Source organism: Phalacrocorax aristotelis, chromosome 1 (genome assembly GCF_949628215.1).
Source record: "Phalacrocorax aristotelis chromosome 1, bGulAri2.1, whole genome shotgun sequence".
Classification (NCBI taxonomy): domain Eukaryota; kingdom Metazoa; phylum Chordata; class Aves; order Suliformes; family Phalacrocoracidae; genus Phalacrocorax; species Phalacrocorax aristotelis.
In genome coordinates this window covers 131,157,011-131,179,558 of record NC_134276.1, presented here as the reverse complement: position 1 = coordinate 131,179,558, position 22,548 = coordinate 131,157,011, and the positions used below count along the sequence as shown (strand labels likewise).

Below are 22,548 nucleotides of genomic sequence, written 5' to 3'. Positions count from 1 at the left end.
AAACAGGTTGCTACTGCAAACCACAGCTGATGGGCTGTGGGAGGCACTGAAGACATGGAGGAGGACAGAACTATTAGACAGGAAGCAATGAATAACTTGGAGATCCAGGGTAATAAAAATCGGCTGGTGTATAGTAGTGCACGGCACAAGATCGTGCATTGCAGATATAAAAGCGACAATTTCTGCTGTAAAATCTCAATGTTCCAGCAAAAGAGGAGAGAGAGGACCTGGGGTATTTGTCTTTTGTAGGATAATCGGGACTCAGTAGAAAGGGAAAAAAAGCAAAACTCATCCTAGGACAGGCCAGTTGATACATTTCTAGTAGAGCTAAAAAAGTATTTACAAAGCATCGGGGGATTGGGGGGAAAAAACCCAACACATCTGTTACATTGTTTGGTCATACACAGTCAAGAATGATGAATTAAAACCTGCACACACATGGAGAAGAGCCGACCTTGTAAGAGGAAAAGGAAAAGCTCCTCTTTGCCGAGCAAACACAGACTTGCCTTGTTTCACCAAAAAAGCCAAAGCTGAGCAGGAATACGGTTGGGTTGCTTTATTAATGTATTTATATTTCTCTGATAGTGCACCATTGGGATAAATAACAGGAAACAAAAAGAGCTGTATAAATTAAAAGGATATCACTGACACAAGAATCAGATTCAAGGCAAGTTATCATCTTTTTGTTTGATGAGATACTAATGAATTCAGAGCATTGCAGGAGGGAGGGAGGGGACTAAAACTAACTCGTTTCAAGACGGAGCTAGAAAAGAAAATATGTAATGATTGTCTGTGGTGGTACCAAGTTGGACATGGGTATCCAGATCTCTCTCAGCATTTTTCCCCATGTTTCTAAAACAAGAAAGATGAATATGGAACTCAAAAAGAAGTAGTAGCAGCAATGATGGAGGCATAACCACCAGTAAGGAAATGTCTCCCTTGGAGGTTAAAACAGTGAATGGGCTCCCCTCTTAAGAATATTTCTTCAGCAATATTTCTGCCTCAAATATTTTATGACAGTAACTGATTATTTTGGATAGTATATTTTCTATTGCCCCATGGGTAAACAGCATTTAAATTACCTGTTGAAAAATATTTTCTATTTGTAATATTAATTAGGTACCAATAAAGACCAAGATAAACTGCAGTGCATACCTCTATTACAGATGTTAAAGTATTATTAAAAGGTTCACACTTTACATTATTTGTTTACAAGTTCTTGTTTCACAAAGATGTTCATAAAAACAAAGAGGTATCTCAACTCTATCTTAAAGATTGGATACCTGAGGTGTTTTCTGCCTCCTCTGATTTGCAGAGCATGAGTTTTTGTCAGTGGAAGTGCAGCACTTTCTACAGTGAATTGAAACCTCCTGACCTTACACTAGTTCTTTTTAACCACTTTTCACTGGTCCCACAGAAGGCGTCCATAGGATGGGATTTCATAATGCCATTTCAAGCCCACCACACCAGACTCCTGGGTAGGTTGGAGGCATAATGAGGAATGCATCTTTGAGTAATAAACATTTAGGAGAACAACCCATTTACCCCTGATGAGAGCCACCCTTCTGCTATCCACCCACCTGTGTCTGCGCAGTGGATTACTGTGCCGTGAGGATGGAAAATGTGGAAGCACACAACGCACTGGCAAGACAAGAGATTAAATAAAAACCATGGGTTACTGCTTGGGTGCTGTGGCTGCCGAGGTAGCTCTGACGTGGGCCCAGACCCAGCTGCAGGGTACAGTCTTAAAGTTTAATATTTATTTAGGACTGACTTTCCTGCTGTCAGCTGTAACTCGGAGTCTAAGGAGAAGTAGCAGATGATCCCAACCTTTGCAAGCCATCCTTTCTCCAAGAGCGACAGGGATATAGACGGATTCCTGCTGAGACGCAGTGAGCGGCAGCAGCCACGGTCCCCCTCTGCCCTTGGACAACCACCATCTCACCATTCTGCCGCAGATGCTCCATCCCCTATCTTTGCCCATCTCCCCAGTGCCTCCTCCCAGCTACAGTCCCTCCTCTCCTGTCCTGTGGTGTACTCCCCTCCAGGATACACACCATGGAACCTGTTTCAATGGGTTTTCAAGAGAAGATGGGGAAGGAGAAGGACCAAATGGCTCCTGGGATGACAGCGTGATGGGGGAAAAGGGTCTGGGAGCTGCCAAAACAGAGGCAAGTACGGAGTTTTATGAACACAGTGCAACTTGTTCATTTTAATCCAGTAAATAGGGCAGCAAATTTGGCAGAAGAAATGCACTTTAAAACTTGTAAGTCAGCTCAGTGACCTGGCACTGTGAGATTCTTTTCCTTACATGATGCATTGCTGAACTTAATGTGTCATTATAAATTTTGGTTGCTACAGCTGTTAAAGCCATAAAGCGAAGCAGAGTTATTAATACATGGTAGTAGTAGCTGTCATGCTCCATTCCGTAATTGAGCATCAAATCTGCAGTTGGGAAACTCTTGTTTTGTCTGACATGTGGAGTAACTGCATGTCTGCAGATGCCGAGAGTGTGGAGGCAGGTAGGAACATCCCACCCACGCAGGGTTATGGTGAAATCCTCCTGCAGCGTATCAAGAGTAAGCCCCTTTCTCTGTTGCTGGCTGCCTTTACAAGCCTTTGAGGTTTCCTGCGGGGAGATGCAGCGATCCTTCCTCCCGATACATAGATAAAAGTAGACATGTGAAGTCCAGCATAGAAACGCAGGGTGTACTAATGCAGGGAACAGCAGTCCTTCAGAAATCTCAGGTTAAATTTGCCACTAGAAGCACAGCGACAGCTGGGAAGTTCCTGCTCCAAGGGATGATACATTACTGCATAGGGCTTCCCAGCTCTCACCAAGTTCTGAGCTCAGCAAAAGCCAAGAGACACTCCTGTGTCTAGATATGTGTTTAGATATGAGGAGGACACAGGAGCCCAGAGCTGCTGTGTCTCACGAATGTACTTTTGAAGACATCCCCACCCATTAGCCCTTACACTGCCTTGCTGTGAGCCACCTCTGGCACCTCGGGCTGTGGGCTGCAGATTCTTCTTCTCATGAACTCTCTGCTGTATATGCCCAAAACTGCTTAAAAGCCTGAACAAACAGTCTCTTGAATATGTGACAAAGTATGCAGGACAAAATCTTCCAGTAAGGAAGAGGTGGCTACGCCTCTGTCCAGGCCCTCAGCGCTTTTGATTCCAGAGAAGGAGATTCAGTTTTGCTGATCTGGTTGTGCTGCACGGCTCTGGAGTGGGCTGCCCAGGGAAGCCCAGCATTTTCTTTTCCCTTACGAAGTAGCAGGGTAGACACACGCTGAGATGGAATGCACTCACTGGAGCAAGTGTGCAGCGGCCTGTCATCTGATTTGTTTTTTCCTTGCACCTGAGTGTGCCCCAACTGCTTAATTAGTCACACGGTTTCCTGGAACCCGGGGGAGAACGAACCGTCAAAAATTTCAGTGGTGCAGGAGAAGACGAAGGCTGAAGGGGGGAGGCGGAGGTGGGGGGAGAACAAGGGTTTGCAAATCAGACTGAATCTATTTTGAGAGTCGTAAGCAAACTCAGGACTTATCGCCTCAGGCTGCAGGTGGCAAACACAGCAAAGGGGAGTACAGAGAAACAGCGAGGTTGTTTAGGGAGAGCAGCCTTGGTCATGTGAAGCTCTTATGTGCCGAGCTGCCCGTGGGCTCTGCCCCAGGGATTTCATACTTTCCCCCACTATAGGTTTTCACTTTGAGATCACATCTTTTTCACATTCCCACATCATCCACAGCCCCAGGAGCCAGTGCAGAGGCGTGTAGTGGTCGCACTGCAACAGAACCAACCCCCTGGGAGTCTGCATCTGTGAGCCCTGCTGCTTGACTCTGCTACTGGTTTTAGTTGCAGATGGTACTGTTTGCCCCTGCAAATTCACAGATCTGAAGACTAACCGAGGTGATTAATCACTTCTTAGTACTCATAAAATCCCTGGATAATATAATCCCACTGTAAAACTCACAGCCCCTTCAATAACTTGCACTTGCCTGCAGACTTTCTTCAGATTGCTCAAGAGATGGATAATCCAGTGTTTCCCCATGGTAGTTTGCTGCAGTTGTTATCTGCTTCTGCAATTAAAGCTCCATACACAGTTTGATCTGATTTTAATTTTCACCTGTCCTTCTTTTCAGTATGTGTTTTTTCCCTGCTATATTATAGAGGCTTTTATTGAAAAGTTGTCTGCATTCTTTAATGCTTTCTCAGTAGACCTTTTATTTCTAGCTGGTGGCAATTGCAACTGGAAAGGAGTTTTTGCACAGATAATGCAGTTACATAGCTTAAAATAATCTAAATGAGAGCTGTCAAAGACTCCCCATCAGATACACAGTCACACCTTTTCCTTTGGGTCAGGTTTATGCGATTGAAAACTAATCCATCCAAAGAGGGGTTTGCCTTTGGCTGGAGCAGCTTGCCAGCCAGGCCACCACACAATCACACAGGCACTAAGGCAAGCACGGGAAGTGAGGCAGAGTGACAGCAGACTTTATGCCGTGGTGGACTGGCACTCTCGGAAGCCTTGAGGCCCATCTTGACTACAGAGAGCTGTCTTGGCCTGCTCAGTGGGCTACCAGCACCACATGGAATTTCTGCAGCTCTGGAAGCTGCTGTCCCACTGTCAGTCTCCCAGCAAGGCTGACAACAGGTGCATGCTCCCTCCCTGCTGGCAGTGGTGAGGGAGTCCTCGACAAGTGCGTGGGTAGCATCCTCAGCAGGATCTCTGTGGTGGCCCATCCCTTCTGTGGTGTGACAGCTGCTCCTCAGCGCCCCAGCTCTGACCACCTCTCCTGCAGGAAAGGAATAACAATCTCTCTTTTGTACCAGATTTCTGTCTCGCCCTATCAGGTCTGGGGTGACTGCCGGTCTCACCCTCTCCATGGCCAGCTGGCATCCTGCAAGAATCCAGGAGGCCCCTGAGACAGTTTTTGCAACAGCTTTGCCTACAGCTATCTCGCACAGAGCTGTGCTACAGCAGTCCTCCCAGTGACAGATGATTAGGGCTTTGAGGCTCTCTTACCTCATACAGGGGAGGTAGGGTAAGGTTACACGTCCCACATGAGGAAATAGCTTTACCGTAGCTCTTTCTAATGAAAACTGACATTTTACCTCTGCTCAGAAACTTGCAAAGCCTGGCCTGTGCTGCGTTAAACTTGCAGCTACACAGTAGAGATCCCTTTGGACAAAAAGGCTTGAGGAGGAAGTGAAGCTCTGGGGTCTTTGGAGACAAGAAGGAAAAGCTGAGGCTGGTGATGTGTTGGGTGGTAATGTTTTGTACAGGCGTCCTGCTAAGAGCTAAGGGAGAGTATCCTTACCTATGGGATGAAAAGTGAGTGTTCTGTCTCCTTTTGCCTTAGAACAGACCTGAACCTTATGATGGGCAGAAAAAAAGTGGCGATACCAAGATTTCTGCATTGCTCCATAGTCTTCAGTGGTGTCACATGTAACAAACCTCAGAATCAAGGAAGATTACCAGAAGATATGATGCCTCTTCTCTACATTGCATCAATCTCAGTGCTGCATGCAAGTCATAGCTTAGTTAACAGTAAGAGATCAGAATAAAAATCCAGATTTAATTACAATTCCTGTTTTGCAGTTCAAAATCTACTCGTTGCATGAGAGCTACTATAAAACAGAGGAGTGGGGCAGTTTTCAAGCTGCGCCAGACATTTGACTTTCAGCAGCAAGAGCCTATTCAGATGTTTCAAATGAAGCCAGTAAGGAATTACTTGGTCTGGCTTCCAGTTTAGGTTGCAATGGGTAGTGTAACTGGTTCGTAATGTGCATAACAAAAAAGGTTCAGAGGGATGCAAAACCTGTGACATTAAACAGGTGCTTTGCACTTTGAGTCCTGAATGAGAAGCCTCAGTCTAGAGCTAAGGCTAACTGCTGTCAGCTTTCTTCTGTGTGCCAGCTGCGCTCCCACTTAGGTGGATGTGGCTGTGTAACAGACCTTAGCAGCAAGCTGATGCATTTCCCAGCAGAATTCTGTGTGTTTGATTTGCTGTAGGCAAACTCGACTCAGATGGAGAATCCTGCTCGCAGTGACCATCCTACAAAGCAGCCAGGGACTGCACAGGAAATGAAGGCTCCTCACAGCCCTGCTGTTTGGTTTTCGTCATAGAATCATAGAATGGTTTGGGTTGGAAGGGACCTTTAAAGGACATCTAGTCCAACCCCCCTGCGATGAGCGGGACATCTTCAACTAGATCAGACTGCTCAGAGCCCCATCCAACCTGACTCTGAATGTTCCCAGGGATGGGGCCTCCACTACCTCTCTGGGCAACCTGTTCCAGTGTTTCACCAGCCTCACTGTAAAAAATTTCAGCAGAGTGGTAGAATCACCTCCCTCGACCTGCTGGCCACGCTTCTCTTGATGCAGCCCAGGATACAGTTGACCTTCTGGGCTGCAAGCACACATTATCGGCTCGTGTTCAGCTTTTCGTCCCCCAGTAACCCCAAGTCTTTCTCCACAGGGCTGCACTCAATCCCTTCATTGCCCAGCCTATATTGATATTGGGGGTTGCCCTGACCCAGGTGTAGGACCTTGCACTTGGCCTTGTTGAACCTCATGAAGTTCACACAGGCCCACTTCTCAAGCTTGTCCAGGTCCCTCTGGATGACATCCTGTCCTTCAGGCACGTCAACCGCACCACTCAGCTTGGTGTTGTCTGCAAACTTGCTGAGGGTGTGCTCAATCCCACTGCCTATGTCACTGATGAAGATATTAAACAGTACTGGTCCCAGTATGGACCCTTGAGGGACACCACTCATCACCGGTCTCCATCTGGACATTGAGCCGTTGACCACTACCCTCTGGGTGTGACCATCCAACCAATTCCTTATGCACCAAACAGTCCACCCATCAAATCCATATCTCCCCAGTTTAGAGAGAAGGATGCTGTAGGGGACTGTGTCAAAGGCCTTACAGAGGTCCAGATAGATGATATCTGTAGCTCTTCCCTGGTCCACTGATGTAGTCATTCCATCACAGGAGGCCACTAGGTTGGTCAGGCAGGACTTGCCCTTGGTGAAGCCATGCTGACTCATACTCCTCAGGACTGCAAACTCCACCAATGCATGATCACTGCAGCCCAGGCTGCCTCCAGTCTTGATGTCACCGATTAGCTCACCTGCATTGGTGACCAACAGGTCCAATATCGCATCCCCTCTGGTAGGGCTGTCTATTACCTGGCTTAATAAGTCGTCCTCAATGCATTCCAGGAATCTCCTGGATTGCCTATAGCTCACCTTGCTACTTTTCCAGCAGATGTCAGGGTGGTGGAGGTCCCCCAGCAAGATGAGAGCCTGCGAGCATGATGCCTTCTGTAGCTGGATTAAGAAGACTTCGTCCACGGGCCCCCTTTGATCAGGCAGCCTGTAGTAGACACCAACCACAAGGTTCCCTTTGTTGCCTTAGTCTCTGATTCTCACCCATAAGCTTTCAAGCTGCTCATGGCTATTTTTCAGAGACAGCTCTTCACACTCCATCCATTTCTTAGTGTAGACGGGAATAGCTCTGCCCTTCCTTCCTTGCCCATCCATTCTGAACAGCCTGTAGCCATTGATAGCCACACTCCAGTCATTGGATTCGTCCCACTAAGTTTCAGTAATGGCAGCTACGTCATAGCTTTCTAGCAGCACGGTGGCTTCTAATTCCTCCTGTTTGTTGCCCATACTGTGTGCATTGGTGTAGTGGCACTTCAGCTGGGCTTGTCGGCCATGTCACCTTCTTAGAGGAGCACCCGTTAATTCCTTTCAGGTATTTCACTGGTGTTTCCCTGTTGTCTCCTATTAGCTCAGGAGTCCCTGGCTCATCTCTAAGACTCCAGCTGTGCTCCAGTGCAGCCAGCACCTCTCAGAGCTTTGGGCTGAGGGCCCTTGCTAGCACCCTGTCCCTCTAACCTTTGCGTGTCATCCCCCAGCTTGTCACGGGCAAGCCTGATGTTATCCCTCTCCCCCTTCAAGTCTTGTTTAAAGCTCTGTTTTAACCTCCAAGCCAGTGATTCACAGCCACTAATCTGGATCCTGGTGTGGCTTTCGCAGACTTCCCAGATAACTGCTCCTCTAGGCTTCCTTTCTGCACCTTGCTTGCAATTGGCATCACAGGACTACTCCAAGAAGTAGGACAGCAGAAATGGGAACTGGAAGTTCAGACGTTGGGTTTTCCTGTGGTGCTCACCTCTGATCTATCTGTACCTATTCTAACGCCCACTGGAGGCTGCACTGGAGCAAGCTCCAGACACCCGTCTCGGAAGACCAGCCCACTGACTCCACACAGAAGAAACCGGTTTCTAGAGAACCACTCTGAGAGTGTTGGAGAGTCGATTCTACCTCATCTCCAAAGTAAAAAAAGAAAATTGTCAAACACACAAACAGTAGCAAATGGGGGCCTCAAAACCACAAGATTAATTAAAAAAACAATGGGATTTTAATCACAACATATCGGGAGATTCTTTAATGATATGCATTTGTTTTCTGAGCATTAGGAAGGAGACAGGAGAGGGAGGTGGGAGACCCCTCGATTTTAAAAAGGACGAGGTGAGACAGACACTTGTGGATGTAGGGAGGAGAAAATTGCACTGGCACTCACAAATGTGTGAGGATTATTATGGGAATTATTACTTGAATTCTGGTAAGGGAAAAGGAAAGTACTGCCCCGACATCAGTTCCCAGGTGCCTCATGCCTGTCAAGGATGCCGGCCTGCGACGGTGCCCAGCAGGGTCCTCGAGAGCTGCCATCGCTGTAGACCCTGCGGGGCGGTCCATGGGTGACACCCCCCAAACACACACAGAGCCACAAAAGACACCAGCCCTGTCGCCCTCCCCGGGCGGCTCCCGACTGGCCCCTGCTGGAGTGGCCGGGGCCCGGGCCAGGCCCGCGGGAGGTCGACAAGGCGGCCCCCGCCGTCTCCATGGTAGCCGCGCCAGCGTGAGTCTGGGCGCCATGTTGGGAGCGGCAGCCGCAGTCCGCCATGTTGGGGGCGGCGCCCTGCCTAGCCGCGGGCGAGGCTGTGGACATGGCGGCGGCGGCGGGTTGCCGGGGTGGCGGGATGGTGCCGGTACTGCCGGGGCTCTACGTGGGTGGCGCGGAGTCGTGCTCGTCCCCGGAGTCTCTGGCGGCGGCGGGGGTGGTGGCGGTGCTGACGGTGGACGCGGAGGAGCCGCCGCTGGCGGTGCCGGGGCTGCGGACCATGCACGTGCGAGCGCGGGACGAGGCCGGCGCCGACCTGCTGAGCCGACTAGACGACTGCGCCGCCTTCATCGGCGCGGCGCGGGCGGGCGGCGGCGCCGCCCTCGTCCGCTGGTGAGGGCTGGGGCGGCGGGGGTCCGGCCGTGTATCCCCCGGGCGGCGCTCCTGACGGCCTGTCCTGCGCTTGCCTTGCAGCCAGGCCGGGGTGAGCCGCAGCGTGGCCGTGGTGACCGCCTACCTCATGAAGACGGAGGGGCTCGGCTGGGAGGAGGCCTACGCCGCTGTCAGGGCCGCCAAACCCGACGCTGAGTGGGTCCCCGCTCCCCGCCTTCCCTCCCGCGCTCCCCGCCCGGCGCCTCCCTCACCCCGCTCTCCTCTCGCCCCCGCCTAGGGTGAACCCGGGTTTCCAGGGGCAGCTGAAGCTCTACGAGGCCATGGGCTGCGCCGTGGACAGCAGCAGCGCCCTCTACAAGCGGTACCGGCTGCAGATGCTGACGGAGAGGTACCCCGGTGAGCGGCGGGGCCGGCCTCGCCCCGGAGCGCCGCCCTCGGGCTGGGGCGGGTGCTCGGAGCGGTGTCCCGAGGTCTCCGGCGGGGGGGTGGCCCCGGGTGGGACTGGTCTGTCCTGAAGGGAACACAGAAGGCCCTGTGTGAGGTGCTTGGCTTTGAGTATTGGCCTCAAAGCAGCCCAGCCTCGAGTTGGCTAGGCGAACGCTTGCATTGTACTGAGTCTAGAGAATTGTAACTCTTCAGTGGGGAAAAAAGTGTCTTTGAGGCACTGTTCCATAAGGAACGGTTCTCATTAGCAAAATACAGAAATGGTAAAGATCAGTTTGATATGTTTTCTGATTTTTATGTACCTGGCTAGGCAAACTTAACATCCTTTAAAAAGAAGTCAACAGAATTAAAAAGATAAAAACAACAAATGCAAAACTGAGTTGAAGTCCAGGTATGATGTAAACTTTCATACCTTAATTTGCAAAAGGTTGACTGTAGTAGATATGTCTGCGTATGTGAAATTTTATGATAGAATAATCTGTAGCTCTTTTGCAATATCTCAGTGTTGCATCAGCATGACAGTGCCCTCTCCATTTATGTGTCATTCACCTTAGCAGTTCCTATTCATAAGCTGACTTTCTGTATGTGCGCTAAAAGATTGGCAGAACTTGCCTAACTCTTCCTCTGCCTTTACTTTCTACTTAAATGAAAACATAAAGCAAAATGCAAGTATTTTACCGTTGCTAAGGCCAAAGTCTAGACCGCAGTTCCTTGCATTAAGTGAATCCCAGTCTTAGATGTGGTGGGATGAGGCTTTTTCATTTTCAGCTTATCTAATGGAATTGGTGCGTGGACAAACGAATGTGAAGAAAGTGGCTTCTGCATGCCGTGACTGGGGCAAAGGCGCAGTGCTGTCTTGTCCCACAGAAATGCAGCGTGGCTGCATTGATTTGATTCACAGCTTTGTACTGACCCCTCTGCAGAACTTCAAGACTTGCCCCGAGAATTCTTTGCTGTTGATCCAACCAGTATGTGTCAAACTCCAGACAGAGAGGTTCTCTACAGGTGCAGGAAATGCAGGTATTGAACCTTTTATATTTCTTCATTAAATGTAATTTTGAAACTGACTCAAGAGAAAAATAGCCTGTGTAAACCAATGGGCATGTCATTATTGTCAGGACAAGGATGAGCTCTTCCCCAAGTTTCCATATAGCATACGCCACTAAAAGACAAAAGTATCTTACAATATACAAAACTTTTGTTCCTTGAAGTTGTGCAGCATTGTGCAGCCTAGCCTGCCATGTTCTATAGACAGGCATAATTTTCCCTGGCTCTGTGAAGTTGCTCGCTCTGAAACCATAACTTCTAGTTTGTCTGTGACAATCAGTTTGTCCAGAATAAACTTCTTGTAGATTTTCGGGGTTTACTGCATTCCAGCCACCTTTTATGGGTTGCTTAAAGTGAAATTGAATAATCCTGCTATTCCTAGGTGTAGCTTTCTTCAAGTACATGAGCGTAGATTTAAAGTTTTAGTAGGCAGGGACTGTTTAAAAATATATCTATACAAAAGACAGCATACCGCTGTGGGGCAGTGCCTAAAACTACACAAATCACTAGATTTGTTAAGTGACCCTAAGCAGAATCAGTGCCTGCTGACCTTCTAGACTAAATTTAAAAAATGTAGGATTTGTAATCCCGCTTAATTACTTACCGTCAAGATGTCCACATCCCTGTTTTCTATTGTCTGTAGCTTTCCCCGGTATAAAAAACCCCAACAACTATTTTACTTCTCTTCCCCCCTCTGTTGTGGAGGGCAGGCGCGCGCTGTTCCGTAGCTCCAGCATTTTGTCCCACACGGAAGGAAGCGGACCGACAGCCTTTGCCCACAAGAGGATAACAGGCTCTGCTCCGCTTTGTGGTGACAGCCGTGAAAAGTGTACCTCTTACTTCACTGAGCCCGTGCAGTGGATGGAGCCAGCATTGCTTGGAGTAATGGAAGGACAGGTGAAGGGGAGCACGCGCTTTAGTCTTTGGGTGATGTGTTTTGGTTTTTTTTTTTGTGCAAATGCAGAACAGTTTCTGTTCCCCCATCTGAAGGCCCCCATACGAGGGCCTAGGCCTCCCAGCCTTTCTCACCTGAATTTTGCAGGTTATGGACAGATCATTAAATGTTAAATATCCTTTTGTAGGGAAACGAACTGGTGATCTTGTTGGATGGAGAATACTAGCCAGGGACAGGGTTAATCTGCTGTTTGTTTTTAGTATGAGAAAGTTTCTGTGACTTATAAAACCTGGTGTGGTCTCAGGCTGATGGAGACTTTCTGGAGTTTAAGAAACTGGCAAAATGGTCCCAGAACCACAGCGGCTCTGAGCAGCTGCGTTTCCACCCCCTCCCTTCTGCCAGCACAGCTTTCTGCTACACCCCAGGGCACAGCAGCCATGCCAGTTTAGCTTCTTTTGCCTGTTTTTCAGCCCCTTCTGTGAAACGTTAGGAGGGAAGGAGCTGGCTCAGCACAAGTGCCCACAATTTAATGTATCCTAGAAGTACATTTTAAATAGAACTACATCTGCATGCGCCTTAGAGCAGATCTTGTGTTTTCCTTGCAGCTTCTGTGTCCCAAATGCACGTCGAAGCTGGGCTCCTTCAGCTGGCGGGGTGAGCAGTGTTCCTGCGGCCGCTGGGTGACACCTGCCTTCCAGATTCACAAAAGTCGAGTGGACGAAGCGAGGACACTGCCAGTTGGCAACTTCCAAGCTGCCAAAACCTGAACCCATCCCTTACCTCGATGGATTTCCTGACGTCCGCAGAGAAGTGCTGGCTAGTGTGTGGCTGCCAGGAGTGAGCTTGTGACTTCCACCCCTTTGTAATGCAGAGGAATTATTTGAACATCTGCTCTATTCAAGCTTTCTGTATCTCTTATATATATACACATACATCTAAAAAATAGCAAACACTTCTTTCAAAGAGGTGTTATGCAGTGGTCAAATATGTACAAAAATTCCTGAATATGAGGTTTTTAGTATGTTCTTTCTTCATCTGTTGCTATTTACAGCAGGTCTCATCTCCTTATTTAAAAAGATTGGTAACACATTCCTTTCAGGCTGTGGTCACAGCAGTGCTGCTTATCTTCCGATCCAGAAGTTCAAATCCATTTGTCTGAAACACACAGCTGAGATTTTAGGTGGTGTATTCCACAACACAACGGATGCGGCACAGAAACATTTTAAGGCTTAGCCAAGTGCCATCAAATGCTGCAACTACAATTGTGGCATTAGCACACGCGGCAGCTACTGGCAGTGAAAGGCAAGTTCACACTTGTATTACAATAAAAGGAGTCCTAAAAATCTCTACTCCAAGAATATTTACTATGCTATAACTCTTCCTTTCATGTGATACCTGAGGAGATGATGTAAACTGCACTGGAATGGGAGAACGGAAGTAAAATTGTCCCTGCCCCATTGCTGCTTACAAGTTTAGAGAGATCCCTAAAATGAAGTAAGATTTTAAGGAAGTGCAGTGTGCTGTGCACACCACTGTGGTACAGGTTTGGATTGACAGAAGGAAACAGGACAGAAAGACCTACTTTAAATCCATTTTATTCTCATTGACTTAAACTTTTTTTTTTTTTTAAAACACAATTGCCAGCAACATACATTATGAAATATACAAGAAAGTTCGTGGTGGGGTTCTGCCCATCTTTTCATTCCTCCCATGGCTGCAGAGGGAAGACTTGTAGGACAGAGTGAACATCAGAATCTCAACACTGAAAACAGACACAAAACAAAACAAAAAAAAAGACAAAAATAGATATGAAACCTTGAACTGGTCACACTTCAGGGCCAGATACAGCACAATAAATATTAGAACTGCATTATCTTAGACATCTGTAAAGTTTATAACATCCTCTATTTAAAGAGATAAGAACATCTGGTTTCTAGCATGAAATGCTACATAGTACAGTGGTGAAGGGTACGAACGATGAGGAATCCAGCAAGGGCTTGGATGGTGGCTACTCACTCACACATTCTCATTGGTAAAATAAGCAGCATACACTGAAAGTTTAGTGAGCTGTAAACTTAACCATTCACTACCAGAGTATCAGCTGGAGGAGTAGTTTCTTTTGGGAGAACCACGAATAGTTAACCCCTCTCAGTCAGCTCTCCCTGACAAACAGCAAGTCCTGACTGTAATGGAAGCAGCAGCATTTGGTCCGTGGCGTGAGATGCCTTTGCATCCCTACCGTTCAATGCTGGCAGCTGGTGGAAATACTTTGGTGCAGAATTAACGCTTGCACAGCCACGCCACTAGCACAGTGTCGCCTACAAGGGTTACTGTTTCGTGACCATAACAAAGCCATAGATGTCAGCTGGAAGCCAGCTGGGCACAGAGGGCAGCAGGACAAAGCAGTGCTGGATACCACCTGACACGAGCGAGAGGCAGAGGCTGGAGACGGTACCAGCATTTTTCTCCCTCTCACTCCACAGCAATGGTGCGAGTGCTGGGCTCCTGGAGTTTGACAGGAAGGCTGCTCTAATGCTCATTCCTCACCTCGTACTAGTTTTGCCCACAAACAAGCCCAAGACAGCAGTTTTCGGCTGCTTGACAATGCTTCCAGAGCACAGCACGGAAGATCAGAGTCACTGGTTTCTCTTGCATCATAATCAATAAGGCAGGAGTAAATATATTTTGTATGTTTTCTCAACCTTCGCCCTGTTCATCCCCTGCCCCCATAAGTGTAGTATCACACATTCTCCCTACATGAGAACTGGGGACCTTCTGTGCTGCTGCCAAACAGGCCACACGAGCACAGGTGAAGGACGAAGGACGAAGGTCAAGCACACGCCTGCCTTAGGGCGACCTGGGCATCGCACTGGGAGGTAACTGTGCCAGCAGACAGAGCACCACCGAGGAAGGACTGTAATTCCTAGACCACGCATGTGTAGCAAGTTACAGTGACGCCACGTGTCCTGCAGTACACGGTAGCAGTCGCAAGTTTCACAAACTAAAGCAGCTGAGTGCTGTGAAATTTTAGGGGGGTGAGTGGGAGGCAAGAAGGTTAAATTCTGCTGGAAGCTGAGCACCTATGGCTTTGATTTTAGCTGATGCCAAGTCCAACAGTCCTAATTGTATTAAGTAGGAAAATAAAATTCTACTTCTCCAGTGTACAAGAGTATATTGGCTGCTTGTATGTGCTCATCTTCTAGTTAGTCCCTTCTTGGAGAGATCCAGAACTACCACATTTCAATACCAAGAGACTCAGCTAAGGGTTGCAGAAGGGACAGAACAGTGAAGAATTTTTGGTTGTATCAATGTTGCATCAGAATATGGTCAAAAATTCTGTTTGAGAATAGGGAGTTCTACATCATAATAGTCACTTAGCAAAGTGCCCTTACTACTGCCAGCTCAGAAGGTACCGCGTGACTGCATTAAGATCTACACCTCCTCTGACGATACAGCTCAACTGGTTACATCCCAAGGTGAAAGATGGGTTACCAAGAGAGCTGGGAGATGCAAGGTGAAATTTTTCCCACCCTAGAAGTGTACAACAGCATTTCCTCACTCAGCCAGGCCCATTCACACATCACTCACCATTTCAGACACACAAAGCAATGCCAAACGCAAACGAAAAGGAATGTTTTGTAAGGACACTCTCTGAGTATGAACAGGGAAAACATAGGGCTATTTATCAACTCAAGTACTGTTGCATCATTCTTGTAAGGTAGGGAAGCAGAGGAGTTGAGATGAGGAATTGAGAGGACAAACTGGAGTGGTCGCAGAAGCCAAGCCTAGTCTTCCAGACTGCGAAATGCGTTCTGCATATCCTCAAACAGCTGAGCATAGTCTGCCTTGATTTTTGTTTCACCATCTTTCACAGGGTCCTGGAAGACAACACAGCAAATGGACTGATCTGTCAGGAAAAGACTCGGGTACTTCAGATGACCCTGCTTTGCCAGGGCTGCAATTTCTCGACCTCAGGATTAGAACTTGCTAACTGCAGGACAGGCATTATAGCTCCATCTCTGCCTCCTGTCTGTCTCACCATCAGCCGCAAGGTTTAAATCTCATTCTCCTTCCATGTTCAGTAAGCAAGGCAGAATGGATACTAGACAGAGAAAATTTTTTTTCCTGCGAGCAGTGGTTATCTTTTTGAAAAGCAACTGATTTGGAGAGGATTCAATAATACTGAGGGTCTTATTTAATGCTGTGTGATCCAAGAGCTGCTGCAGCGATTAATGCCAGCTTCTATCCTGAAACCAAACAGAGCACACATCTTTGTGACTCAGAAATGCTCTGCTGTACTTTTTGGGGTGCATCCCCTATAAGTGCAAGAGTTACTTTGCCTTCACTCAGACATCACTCAGTTCCAATTAAAATCTTACCGGGCAATCGTAACAAGTTCAAAAATATCTCTGTACAGCTTCATTTTCTCAGAATACTTTTCATGAAAGACAAGGGCAAAAAAATGTAACAATCAGCTTTGCTCTGGGGCTGCAAGGCCTTCCCCGCAAGCAGCATTAACTGCTAGGCTGTGAAATCTGTTCAATGTCTTCACTGTTCCCCTCTCAGCACTGCGTTCCTCTGGGTCACTGCGGCACTTGGGAAACACAGAGGACTTGCACATGTGGATGCACTTCTCTACATGGTCTCTCCAAAGTACACAGACCACAGGATGCAGGACATTTAAATTCTTAAGCCTTTTAGACTGTTACCCAGGAAATATATTTTTCCTTTCATAACTATTACTGTATTAGAGGGCTGGCTCCACTTAACATGTGTTCACCCTCTGGATTCTCTTAGCCATGCTGTCCACCAGATGTCTTCTGGTGGCCAGGGTTTGTAAAAAGTGTGTTACTTCCCCTGTTTCTATATAGCCGGTTCTCAAAGAGGCTCATGTCCCCAAGTGTATCATGTTATGTTCTTGATACTTTGAGAATATATACCACAGATCTGCTTACTGAAGAAGCAAACCAGTACCCTGCAGGAACAGGATCCCTTGGCAGGCCAGAACACTGAATTTTAAATGTAATTTTATCTTATGGTACTTCTTGTTGAAAGGCTTGTAAGAGTTGTTACAGAACAAGCATCAACTTCATGGAGAATATTCCCTAGCTACTTTAACATCAGCCAGCATCACAGGCTACTGTCTTACCAGGAACTGCTACACCAGCATGCGCTGGATGAGTTTTAGGAAAGCTGTACTCTAAACAGATGGCTACTGAAGTTACATAGAGCAGAAGCTCTGAGCCACTTGTTTGCTCCTTAGCCCACGTTGAAGTTACTCCTTCTTTCCTCTCCTCCCAGTTACCTGCCTTAGGCCCCGAAGACAAACACAGGGGACATCATGCATTACTGCAGGAGACTAGCATTTCTTTCCTTAACTTCTATTTTAAATAGCTTGATCAACATTTCTATCATTTTTAAGTACACTCCTGGATTTAAACTTTAGGCTGCTTTTATCTGCCAAGAGTCTCCTTAGAATGTGTTATAATTTTTTTTTACAGACTTGCATCTCAAAAACCCCAAAACAGGAAAGATGCTTGTACTATTACCATGAATATATGTAACATAAAAGGAACTACTGAAGGTGGGGTTGCCCATGCTCTGCGGCCAGCATCACCCAGCTAGATTTCTGTACCAACCATTCCTGTGCTCACAAACTAAAACCAGTTCTTAAGCATATTCAAAAAGATTGCAAAAAGTCACTGTTGATAGACCTTTACCTAAGGCAACCGATGACCACCTTTGAGTAACACCCTTTCAGAGGCCCTGGAAGCTCACAAAAAGCAGTGCAACCCAGCGCCTGACAAACATACCTTGAACTTCATGGAGGTAAGTCTATAGAGGATTTCGCTCATGTTCTCTCGGATGATGGACCACGTGATCTTATTGTCACTCTGGGCTGTGGTTTCTACAGCACGGCGTGCCATGTCATAAAACGCAATCATATTGGAAAGCATTCCCACTGTTTTGTAGAAAGGGCAGAACCTGGTGGAACAGAAAAGGATCTGTCAGGCACCTTGGAACAGTTAACAGGACAAGCCTTTGCTCCTGCTTTCACAACAACTCTGAACTCTCACCTGAAAGAAAGAGCGCTAGCCTGCTTTACTCCAGGTATTTTTGATACATACTGCCAAAGGAGAGAGACTGCCTCTAATAGGTCCCACGTTTTTAAACAGGCGAATCATAGACTAAGACAATCAGCCTGAAGTGAGGTTTCTGAAGCAGCACCCAAATGCTGGGCAAAACAGGAGACGACAGGAACCATCGCTGTACGAGCCTCGCATTTCAATCTGCACCAGTACTAATGAGAAAGGGAAGACACCAGAGCAGCCAATGGAATTCCTCCTTCCTGTTTTATCCATCACGGGAGCAGGCCTCTTCCAGGCAGCCTGGGGTGACCTGACAGCTCTGCAAGTTTCTTTGCTCGCAGGAAAGTGTGTGTTTCTATGACAAGAGCACTCCACATACAAAAAGCTTCACTTTTAACTGCCATGCAAGGTACCTCATTATTATTTACAAACTCCATCGTGCTACTTCCTGTGCTTCCCTATCGCACACAAGCACACCTGCCCAATTAACCCCAGTAATGACTTCTTTATCTCTGCTGGTGATGCCCTTTTTGATGCAACCCAGCATCCTGTTGGCCTTCTTGGCCGCAACAGCACACTGTTCGCTCATGTTGAGCTTCCTGTCCACCACGACCTCCAGGTCCCTTTCCACAGAGCTGCTCTCCAGCCAGGTGGATCCCAGCCTGTGCTGCACTCCCAGATTATGTTTTCCCAGGTGCATGACCTTACACTTGCCCTTGCTGAACTTCATAAGGTTCTTGTTGGCCCACTCTTCCAGCCTAGCCAGATCTTCCTGCAGAGTGGCTCTCCCTTCTGGAGTGTCTACTTCCCCACTCCATTTGGTGTCATCCGCAAACTTCATCAGGCTACACTTGATCCCACTATCCAGACCACTTATAAAGATGTTGAATAACATTGGTCCCAATATTGATCCCTGGGGGACTCCACTTGCGACAGGTTGCCACTTGGAAAAAAAGCTATTAACCACCATCCTTTGGGTGCGGCCCATCAGCCAATTCCCCACCCACTGCACAGACCACTTGTCTAGGCCATAACGCATTAATTTCTCCAGGAGGAGGCCATGGGGGACCTTACCAAAGGCCTTGGAGAAGTCCAGGTAAAAAATGTCCACCACCCGCCCCATGTCAAACAGGCAAGTTACTTTGTCGTAGAAGGCCACCAGATTTGTCAAGCACGATCTGCCCTTAGTGAAGCTACCTTGGCTTTTCCCAATCACGTGCTTCATCTGACTTGTGATGGCCCCCAGGATGATTCGTTCCATAAGTTTCCCAGGGACTGAAGTAAGGCTGATGGGCTGATAGTTACCCAGTTCCTCCCTCGAGCCTCTCTCGTAGATAGGGGTAACATTTGCCTTCCTCCAGTCCTCTGGGACCCCACTGTTCTCCACGACTTCTTGAAGATTATGGAGAGTGGCCTTGCGATGATGTCAGCCAGCTCTCTCAATAAGTGTAATAAGCATTACACTAGCGAAAAGATCGAGTAAGGTTTTTTGATGGATCAGACTTTCTCAAGAATTATGCAACAGTAACTGAAAGCAGATTCTTGCAGTCCCCCATGCATTGCTAGAATAAACAGGAAGACTTTGAGTGTTGACTGCGAAAATAAAGTTGTCCTCTCCTCCTCCTAAGGAGGAAGGGAAGACATGCTATTGCAGAAATATGGGCTAACTGAACAATAGATGACAGCCTTAGAAACTCAGAGGGTGTGACTGCATTTGGAAAAGGCCTGCATGCCTTGGGCAAGACAACATGAATACACTCTTTGATGGTCTACCTAAGCACAGTTCTTCCATTCGTTTATGGTGAGTAAAATTCATTTCTGCACCAGTCTGTTTCAAATAAGGTAGCTAACCAAAACCAGACTACACAGGACCAAGAGGGCAGGCTGGCCAGTCAGATCTCACCTGTCGTAAGGAGTATATCCATTCTGTTGCAAGAAGTCATCTTTTATCAGCTTGGCAACCTCCAAGGTAATTTTATCTGTTTCTGCTAGGGAAGCCTAGAAAAGTAAGGCACACTGTTAGTTTAGTACTCAAATCCACAAGGGCATTGTACATCTTGCCCAAGAACCATTATCTTTCGGTGCCTGTCTTCTTCCCACCCTCTTAAGATGACTTCCAGCAGAATTCGTCTCTTGGTTATTTCTCACTCCCTGCTGTTGAACAGCCAATTTAATTGATTTCAAAATTGAGATGGGCCAAACAGATGATAAAAGTTTACTTTAAGTCTATCTGATGATAAACAATCAAAAGGAAGTTTCCTTTAAGATAGCAGAAAAGCCACCAGACACAGAGAATGCACACAGCTCTGCTACAAGGGTTGTTAAAACATCACCTTCCTACATAAAGGGGTAAGTTTATTTTTACCTTTCTCAACCCCTGTGTCCATGGAAGGAAAACTAGATCTCAGCATGCTAGATCAATAAGTAATCTTAAGGATTTGACACTAGCCTCCACTGCTGCCAATGGGCTTTCCCTGTCTGGCATTCAAGAAAAGTAGAGAGTTGATGACAATGCCTGTCATACTCTGCAGGACAGCCACAGCCCTGCTGCACACTGCTGCTGTTGGCACCATAGGTCACTCTACCTTCACTGTCCTTTTGCTAGAGGGGACAGATTGAGTTTTAAGTCCCCCAGCTTGCTTTCTAGACAGGAAGGTTGGACCTTCTTTCATGAGAAGACTGACAGAATTCAGAGCTAAAAAGAAAAAATACGTCTGATTGTTTTTCCACAATTCCCCCTTTCCAAAGGTTTGTCACAGTTATTGTCCAAGCCCAGACAGAAGGAAACTGTTGAAGATAACCTCTCTGAGAACAAGAGCATCAATTCCACTACTTCTATCATGGGACTAACACCTTGCTTATTAATATTAATTAATATTTAATAAATTAATGTGTAATAGTTAATCATTAATAAATCAGTAAATATTTAAATCAGTAACAAGCACTGGCTTATCAATATCCCTTCCACACCAAGGAGCTGATTCTACCCTGCTCTGTAAACTAGTCTTTTAGAACATGGTTTTGTAAATAGAAAACTGCAGAAGACCCTATGATCACACTTCCTTTTCTTTGAAGACAGATGTAGAGAGGAGAGCTCTACTAGGCCAGATCTGGTGAATGGCCCAATCTCAGATGGGCTAGAACATCAGTGAATAGGGAGTGCACCAGACCAAACTGTATTCCTCCAAATAACTGTAGTTCATACATGTTACCACACAGTACCACCACTTGTAAATGCTATTCTGAGCACCATGGGATTAAGTTACTGTCAGGTATGTACTAGGCACCTGTCAGTTATCACTGGGTCCCATTTGAGAGCTCTCAAGGGAAATCTTCCTGTCCAAGTTTAGCTTTCTCTCCAAAACAGTGAAGTGAATGAAGGAAATTAAAGAACGCCTGTAAAATGGAGCCATATGTCATGTCAAAGGTTTCCACAGAGAAACCAAGTAACCACCAGTTTTTAGGAAAAAAGCAGACTTCACTTCTGTGTCTACAGGCCAGCTTGTAAATGCCAACACCTCTGTTCTGCTGCTGGCAACATGGCTTCTAATAAATTGTAACTCTTCAGATGACTTCAAAAGTAAAAGATCAGTCTGCCTAATTTCCCTTACAAAGATTACTTCCAATGGAGTACTATTGTAGGTTGCAACATAGGGCATTTCAGCAGGACTAGAACACTGAAGCAATTGAAATTTCTTAACTCCAGCATTAGATGCCCTGCAATTTAATTTACACAAGAGAAGTAGCGTCAAGCCAAGGTCTATCAAATCTAAAAAAGCATTTGTCATTAGAAGTCAAACAACATGCAAGAAAGCTGGAATAAAGCACAGTTAGAGGCAGGAGAGCTTGACATCTAGTGACCATCTGCCTTTTTTGCACAATGCAGCATCCATCAAGTCTGGTCTAAGACACAGTCAAAAGCCTCCACTAGCTGTCAGGAAAAGGAGGATTGCTCATTGACACCACACTTTCTCACAGCTGATTACTCACCTTCCCCACAAGCTGCACAATCTCCGCAAGGTCCTCTTCCTCCTGTAGGATCTCTTTGGCCTTTGTCCTGAGAGGGACAAACTCTGTAAAATGCTTGTCGTAGTACTCATCCAGGGCACGTGTGTATTTGCTGTAACTTATCAGCCAGTTGACAGAGGGGAAGTGCTTGCGTTGTGCCAGCTTCTTATCCAGGCCCCAGAAAACCTGGCAGAAGCCAGAAAGATCAACCAGTGTTCCAAATCAAAAGCAAACAAAAATAATTGATGGCAATTAAAAAAAAAATACAGAAAGCAAGTTTGAGCAAATGCAACATGGCAAAGGCTATCACAAATCTTCAGATGAAAGCCAGAGAGAGAAAAAGAAAACCTTCCTTATGTTAATATAACTATGGCAGTGACTCATACTTTTCACAAAAAACAATGCATCTTTGAAGCTGAGTTCAGATTTATTCAGCTTGAGACTCCTCATGAGGGAGAAGTTGGCCGTAGCAAAGACAATGTCAATACTGGAGTCTAATTAGGTGGAGCCCTATTAAATATAACTCCTTTCCCCAAACCAGGGCTGGGTAATCAGTTGAAAGGCATTCTTCTCCCAGTCAGCTGCTCCAAGGCTTTTTTCATGGTTTCAATGCACCTATTAAGAGTGGTTCACTTTCCATGTCAGCTGAGAGCAGCCAAATTTGAAATGCAGCTCAAAGGGCAGCAATCAGGAAGCACATGGATATTCCTGAGCAGTCAGTGTTGGAAGGAATTGCTGCCTTCGCT

At 46.8% G+C, this 22,548-nt stretch overlaps 2 protein-coding genes across 6 annotated transcripts in view; one reads left to right on the top strand and one right to left on the bottom strand.

The window, feature by feature from the left end:
• Positions 1-8,961: 8,961 nt before the first annotated feature.
• On the top strand, positions 8,962-13,585 carry DUSP12 (dual specificity phosphatase 12). The gene is made up of 6 exons (XM_075107618.1): positions 8,962-9,319; positions 9,401-9,514; positions 9,597-9,715; positions 10,687-10,783; positions 11,521-11,707; positions 12,311-13,585. Exons 1-6 carry the CDS (start codon positions 8,988-8,990, stop codon positions 12,470-12,472), a joined length of 1,011 nt encoding a protein of 336 aa, XP_074963719.1. The 5' UTR covers positions 8,962-8,987; the 3' UTR covers positions 12,473-13,585.
• The window catches only part of ATP6V1A (ATPase H+ transporting V1 subunit A), a 126,798-nt gene continuing 117,534 nt past the window's right edge, over positions 13,285-22,548 (bottom strand). For 4 of the 5 annotated variants that reach the window (XM_075107579.1, XM_075107598.1, XM_075107571.1 and 1 more), the window contains 4 exons: positions 21,785-21,988; positions 19,698-19,792; positions 17,519-17,690; positions 13,285-15,583 (listed from right to left, as the gene is read on the bottom strand). In XM_075107579.1, coding sequence (XP_074963680.1) covers positions 15,491-15,583; positions 17,519-17,690; positions 19,698-19,792; positions 21,785-21,988 — 564 coding nt within the window. In that variant the 3' untranslated portion in view covers positions 13,285-15,490. The remainder of the gene's footprint in view (positions 15,584-17,518; positions 17,691-19,697; positions 19,793-21,784; positions 21,989-22,548) is intronic. The other variant, XM_075107608.1, reaches the window with a different exon arrangement.

Bases quoted from the DNA above. Each gene is read 5' to 3' on its own strand.
- DUSP12 (XM_075107618.1), top strand. From the start codon at position 8,988: ATGTTGGGGGCGGCGCCCTGCCTAGCCGCGGGCGAGGCTGTGGACATG. The intron at 9,320-9,400 runs GTGAGGGCTGGG...CTTGCCTTGCAG, and splicing joins GGCGCCGCCCTCGTCCGCTG to CCAGGCCGGGGTGAGCCGCA. The intron at 10,784-11,520 runs GTATTGAACCTT...TGTGGAGGGCAG, and splicing joins TACAGGTGCAGGAAATGCAG to GCGCGCGCTGTTCCGTAGCT.